At 37.3% G+C, this 7,152-nt stretch overlaps 1 protein-coding gene across 1 annotated transcript in view; it reads left to right on the forward strand.

The window, feature by feature from the left end:
- The first annotated feature begins 249 nt into the window (after positions 1 to 249).
- arrdc1a (arrestin domain containing 1a) overlaps positions 250 to 7,152 on the forward strand; it is a 12,448-nt gene continuing 5,545 nt past the window's right edge. Inside the window, exons 1-3 of the mRNA XM_063490531.1 lie at positions 250 to 367; positions 4,018 to 4,128; positions 4,377 to 4,427. Of these exons, the coding sequence (XP_063346601.1) occupies positions 250 to 367; positions 4,018 to 4,128; positions 4,377 to 4,427 (280 nt within the window). The remainder of the gene's footprint in view (positions 368 to 4,017; positions 4,129 to 4,376; positions 4,428 to 7,152) is intronic.

Consider the following 7,152-nt stretch of genomic DNA (forward strand, 5'->3'; position numbering starts at 1 on the left):
ATTTTCAGGCATATGATACTGGGCAAAGAAAATGAAACATTTGGAAAACTTTACTTGTTTTATGCTAAGAGATGTGCTAAGAGACAACTTCGTTATTAATACACCTGAAAAAAACAGTCTTTTATGTAACGTTCGTCCGGTGAACATGACGTCACTAAAAGGGGTGGGGACGAGGTGGTAAAAGTGCGTGCTGTTGTTTGTACGCACAGGTGATTTTCAGTCTTGTTTCGCATTGCGTCGGGTGAGAAAATGGGAAAGCTTCAGGAGTTTAAGATTGCCTTTGAGAAAAACAAAGAAGTGTACAGTCCGGGAGAGTCCATCTCTGGAACCGTGACAGTAAAACTGGGCCAACCGCTGCAGTGTAAAGGTAAGAGCCATCTGCGCTCAGCAGGTGGGAAAACGTCGACCTCGAGAAACGAGGAAGTGGGGTGATTTGGTAACGAGTCGTAATTCCTACACTGTTCCTACACCTCGTTTTAGAAATAACTTCTCCTATTTGAAGATCACTCAGAGGTTGAAAAGCCATCCTGTGGTATTCTGTGTTTGTGGTTCTAAAACTTACATATGATTTTTCATTGGCCGATTACCGCAGTGTAGCTCTACACACTGATTCAATGGAAAATGTTTAATGAGGCCTAATGGGAAATTTGCTTCTGTGTTTTGTAACACTTAGTTCAATGTTTTATCCCAATTTCCCAAACTATCCAAAACAAAAAAATGACGGTCTTTCATTAAATTACAACAAAATACCTGTATTTTGGACTATGTAAATATTCTGTTTTGATAGTTTATAATTTGTTTAACATGATTCCTAGTTCAACTCCTCAGTCCTACTCTGCTTTATAAGCATAGATTTCTTACTGTTTTTATGTTACGTGTAGTTTAAATTTAGTTAAAAGTTGAAAGATTGGCTCGGAAAATAAGTTTAATTATACATTATTGCAGTACTGTATTCTATACACCTCACTTTACCTACCCGACATTCATATTCAATCTAAAATGACTAATTAAGCTAACATGCATGGCTTTGGTGAAAACTAACTTGAGGAAACCCACACAGGCATCAGAGTCCCCAAAGAAAAGCACCAGCCAGGATTTTAACCAGGAACATTTTTGTGAGGCGACTGTACTAAATACTCTATCACTTTGCTGCCTTATTCCAGTTTTGACTCTGTGTCAAGGCCCCCCCTCTCTGAAGCGACCCTCTAAAGCAGGGGTGTCAAACTCAAATACACAGTGGGCCAAAATTCAAAACTGGAACAAAGTCGCGGGCTAACATTAATATTTATTGAAAAATAAAATCTTCCTCCAGATATAAGAATGAATCTTTTCTTATGGACTCAAACAAGTTTTGCTGAAAAACTGAATATGGAACAAGCAAAGCTTAATACTAAACAATATTAGCTGTATAATACCAGTAGGCCAGCTCTAATAGTAATTTGGTATGGCTTCGCGGGCCAAATGTAATTAGGCTGCGGGCCAAATTTGGCCTGCGGGCCGGAGTTTGACACCTATGCTCTAAAGTAATGCACTGGGGTTGAGCAGTGTCTAATTGGTTCTGTTGTTTTATTTATTTTGTAGTGTTGTATAGTCAAACTGTCCATTTTAATCCATTGGAAAATATACTTAAGACTGTCATCAAGAGACCAAAATGAAACTTGAAACAGGAAAAGTGAGTGTCATTGTCCAGGTTGCTCTCCAAAGCAACATCTCATCCATCTGAATACGCTTATTCTTTCTTCTTATTTGGGATATTTAACATCTCAAAGGTTCTACTGTGTCAACAATGACAATAAAAGGTAACACATTTGAATGCAGATTGCAAGGGAAAGGTTTTTTCTACGTCTTTGTAGCTCTCAACCTGCTGAGTGGCTTCTTTGTGTTTTGGAATGTTACTTTGAATGCTTGCAAGGCCTCTGGTCTGTTTGCATTCCTCTTCAGGTAAAGCTGGTCGGACTGTCAGCTCAAGATCTCTTATGCTACATGCTACAGTTTGACAGTTTAAAATACTAATGGTATATTGAACTATTTTAAGTACTGTGATGAGACCCGCCACTGAAAAAATATTAACACTGCAATAAAAATCTTAGTTTCACTCACCACTATTCACTTAAACAGCCAGTTTATTGAAGAACCTACAAACAACTTTTCATATGTTTTGTTCTGTTTTGGGATTTCTTGAGACTGGTAAAGGTTAAAGGTTTTGTTTAATATTGTAAACTTTTTTTGCCGCTCTTCATTCTGTTCATGTGGCGCCATCATTATAGCAGTGTGCCCCTGGACAACAAACCAAAGCTTTCTTCTATTGCTGTTAACTCAAATGTGTTACTGAGAACATTTTTATGTGACTTAAAATTGGGAATATGACAACCTGTATTTGGACCACAGACTGTATTGAAAAGATGGACATTCTTACCTTGATGTCAACCATTAAATTTCTGGACCAAACATTACCACATTGTAAGTCCTGGACATTATTAGCAGGTATTATTGTTGCTGGTATGTTTTTTTCAGAGGTAGATGTGTCTTTATTTTGAGCATATGGTGAAACGCGTGAAATTTAATTGGCATTCAGTAATAGACACAATAACCCAATTCTAAAATTTTAATCACAAAAGCTGAAGCACAAACTTCTTGGTAAGTCATTATTTTAACAAACCATATTACTTGTTAGATCATTTTTCAATCGAGATGGTCTCCAAAGGCACCAACAGCAAAAAACTGCTTAAATAATAATGATGTATGAACAAAATAGAAACAAATTTGGCTAACATTGATTGGCCTGCTTGAAGCTGTAAAGCTGGGGTATTTTTTTTATGTTCATAGAATGTAGGACCTGGATTTTACGTAATGATTACTTTTGTTTCTATTAATGAAGGATTACAATAATAAAGATAATAAAACAATAATAAAGCATTCAGACTAGTTAAATAACCATAAGACTTTCTATTGTTACTACAGTCTACTGTTGGTCAATGTTTTGGAATATTTGGCTGACTTTAACACTTTCCTAATCTGGTGAAAATCTGGTGCAAGCATTTTATGGTTTTCAGTATAAAGTCAAGCTTTCTTTATACTTTTGACCAGTAATTTGTTTTCTGTCTGTTTCTGTTACAAAACATTAGCTGGCTTAGGCTATTTCCCAAATCAAATAATGCATCCTAAACTAGGGCTGTGCGATATGACCAAAATCTCATATCCCGATAGAAGACATTTATCGTCCTGACAACGATATAAATCAAAAAAAAATGTAACATTTATGTAAATTCTGTGAATCTCGGGCAACTTGCGTGAAGTGTTTCCAGCTGGGTATCCTTTACCTGGAGTCCAGTGTTTTAACCGATGCATGACACTATACATTTTTAGACATAAGTTGTAACAGCCACCATTTTCTTTCAAAGTTTGAGTCTAAGGTTTATTTTTTTAGCACCTGACGGCTCTTTTTTGCTTCTCATCCGTAAACTCTCCGCATACTCTTTCACGTGATTCTTTATTTTGAAAAGTCTCAACAGGATCTTGAGCTTTATTGTGAAAGGTTTACATGGGAAAACAAACAAGCGGACAGCGGAGCCACGCGATGGTTTTACCATCATTGTTGCAAACGACAACAAGTAAAAACAGGCGCTTGTCCGTCAGTAGTGTGGTTATATTAACTATAAGAGAAAGAGAGAACTTTAAGAAATTAATATAGCCGCTACAGTGACCATCAAAAATATTGCTGTAAACAGTTTATTTTACGACACCACGAAACAAACGATAGCGTAATAGGAAACGATAGACGTTTTTATATCGTCATCCGATATATATCGTTATATCGAACAGCCCTATCCTAAACTCTCTTGAAGGGTGTTTATTACAGGTCTTTTGCACATATTGATGTTGTATAAATCTGGAGTAATATGCCATTAAACAGATCAATAACACACCCTTGAGGAAAAGACTGATTACGAAAAGTGTTTCCTGCTGTGGCTACTAAGAATCGTCTGTAGTTAAACTTGTGTATTTTCTTATCTGCAGCTATCAAAGTGAACTGCAATGGTTTCTGCGGCATCACCAATAAGGTCAATGACACAGCATGGACGATGGAAGAGCAGTACTTCAACAGCACGATCTCAGTGGCAGACAAAGGTGTGCTTCCAAATGCTAATTAAAACCGTGTGCAAATGTCCAGTGTCCACAAAATACTTCCTTGTGAGATGGTTTGTTGTGATAATTGAGACAAATTTGCAAATGGAACTGGTTGATGTGAAAATATGTGAAGACTACAGATTCTCATTTTCCACTGCAGCCTTGAGGCATATCTGACTGTTGGGAAACAACAGGGCAATTGTTACTGTTTCCATCGAAGAATTTTATCTGTGCTTTGTCCCAAACAGGTACCCTGAAAGAGGGAACGCACACATTTCCCTTCAAGTTTCTCATACCTGGTAGGTGAACTTGATGTAATATTTCTGCATGTGTTTATTTTCCCTTGCATTTCCCAGTCTGACAGACATGTTCTGGCATGTTGTGAGGATGGGACTGGTTTTCTTTTCCTCCCAAAATGTTAATTGTGTGTGTGTGTGTGTGTGTGTGTGTGTGTTTGTGTGTGTGTGTGTGTGTGTGTGTGTGTGTGTGTGTGTGTGTGTGTGTGTGTGTGTGTGTGTGTGTGTGTGTGTGTGTGTGTGTGTGTATGTATTTTTTATTATTATGATTATTATATTATAGTATAAATTGCCTTTACTGGTTTAGGCACGACATTTATTCTAAAAAGCTCTTGGTGCGTACTCAGATTGAGCCTGATGACGTAGTCAATTGCCGAGTCGTGTTGTGCATCCATTGCTTCAGTTCTCTTTGCTTTTCTTGTATTTTTGATAATGGTTTTGATATCAAACAGCTTGCTAACTTACATGAGAATTACTTCCGCTTTCTCTTACTTTCTTTCTTAATGGATCACACCAGGAAAAAAAAGAATATTATGGTCTATACCAAATAAAGATGCAGTATAAAACTGCCCTGCAGTGTTTTCCTATAGCCAAATTTTGCCTGATGGCATACACACAACCGCTGGAGCTGCTGATAAACAACCAGTCTGAAGACCAGACAGGTTTTAAAAGCTAGTCTTGGAGGCTACTCAACCTTATATAACTAGTCTAAGAAAATGAAGCGAAAAGTAAATTCATTTCCAACTGTTATAAACGTTCATCAGTTTAGTTGATTGAGGTGATGTGCGATACCACTGATTTCCTTTCTGATCAGATACGAAGTAAAGTTCGGGGTGGTATCGACGATACTGATCTGATACAGATACTCTTTACCAAAAATTAATGTTTCATTGTATTTCATAATACAATATATAATTGTATTATGTAATTGTAGTAATAATATAATAATATAGCTTCATAATGATTACAGGACATCAGACTACTTGTTCTTATTGGTTAATAATGCAGAATAATCATATAGAAATAAAAAACCTGAAGTTGTGCGCTATTTGAGCATGTTGCCTGCCTGCAGCACTAAAGGACTCTGCAAGAGACGTCTGTCTCGCCCTAGCAGCACCTGTCCCTCTCCTCCTCTTCAGTTCGCCTCAACATACGCTCGTCATATTCTGTGATATGATTTACTCTGAGGTGTTTGACGAGGTTAGTAGTGTTGCCACAAAACCTCACTGGCTTGCCACATGTATCGCAAACCGCGTCTTGGCTGTTTGTGGAGGTAAAATACGTCCACACATGACTTTCTTTACGCTCAGCCATTGTTGTGAGTGCGCACGCCACGGGCTGCAACACATTTATAAAGCCGTATTTCGCATATGACTGTGAAATGCATAAGAGGAAGTAGTTCCTTCCAATTTAGATGATCCGAATGATATAGTTTCTTTCCACTGTGTTCCTGTTAATGGAAAAACTACAAATTTACCCCAAAGTACTAAAATGGCGATATTTTAATATGAGAATCGATTTTAGAGCATAAATTACTGGTATTGGAAGAATCGATATTTCAATATCAATCCGCATACCACTAGTGAAGGGTTATTTCTCATGATGGTTGGGGTGGTTTTAGTTTAACCTCTAAATAAGGTGGTTAAGAGATCAAATTGATTCTTTGTTCACTACTTGCTCAGAAATGTGTTCCTAACCTGAATTTCTCTCTATGATTAAACGTTCTTCCTTTTATTAGATTTTCTTCTTCTTCTTCTGTTTTTACATTTTTGCCTGTCTATTTGATGTTCAGCAAGGCTTTGGGTTGTTCATTTTTCAGTGTTGTGTTGAAAAACAACATTGTAGTCTTGAGTCTTGATTGCGTCACTGACATAGGTATGCTGGGCAGCACTGACACTGTGAGATGAGGTCACTAAATTTTTGGCACTATCAGAATTTTGTCCATCAGTAGTGACAAGGCAATTGCAACAGTTCTCGTTTTGGGGCCACCACAACAGATAATTTGGCCGTTATAGCCTCCCATCAGTCATCTTTTTTCTGGAATGGGCCAGAATTGCAGAACGTATACATGAGTTGAATGAGGTGCCATGATGGTGACTAACTAAGAAGAGACTGGTGTATGCTTTCCACTACCATCCCTGTAATGGTTACTGTGATGTCAGTAGTATACAGTTTGTTCCACTGACTCATAACAATGCAATCTTTTAGAGAACTCCCTGATTACACCATTAATTGTTATGGACTCTTAAGATAACTGTACATAAAGATGACAAGACAGTTGAATAATGAGGAAATATTTTACTATCACCATTTGAAGACTTGTTAACTTTTTATTCAGTGCCAAAACTGTTGCCTGAAATAAAATACTTTACTTCCTTTCTATACATTGTCTTGATTTGTTTTGGCTGTCACACAATAGAACACAGGCAACAGTGTTTAGTCATTGTGTAGGTGCATGTCTGCAAGATGACATTTTTCTGGTGAAGCCCTTTCTGTAGTGTAGCTAGGAACACAGAAACTCAGAACCAGTCAAGCCAGTTTTTGTGAATCTGATATGAATCATTCAGCTTGTTTGCTTTCACCCCTAGAGTGCTGGCAGGTGCGTAGGAAGTTTCTTTTTGTTTTGTTTGTTTGTTGTTGTTTTTTTTTTGGTTTGGTTTTTTTTGTTTGGTTTTTTTTTTTTTTGGTTTGTTTCTGTATTTGTCGAGATTTGGAAGGTTAATAAAGA

This window comes from Pelmatolapia mariae, linkage group LG12, assembly GCF_036321145.2.
Source record: "Pelmatolapia mariae isolate MD_Pm_ZW linkage group LG12, Pm_UMD_F_2, whole genome shotgun sequence".
Lineage (NCBI taxonomy): Eukaryota > Metazoa > Chordata > Actinopteri > Cichliformes > Cichlidae > Pelmatolapia > Pelmatolapia mariae.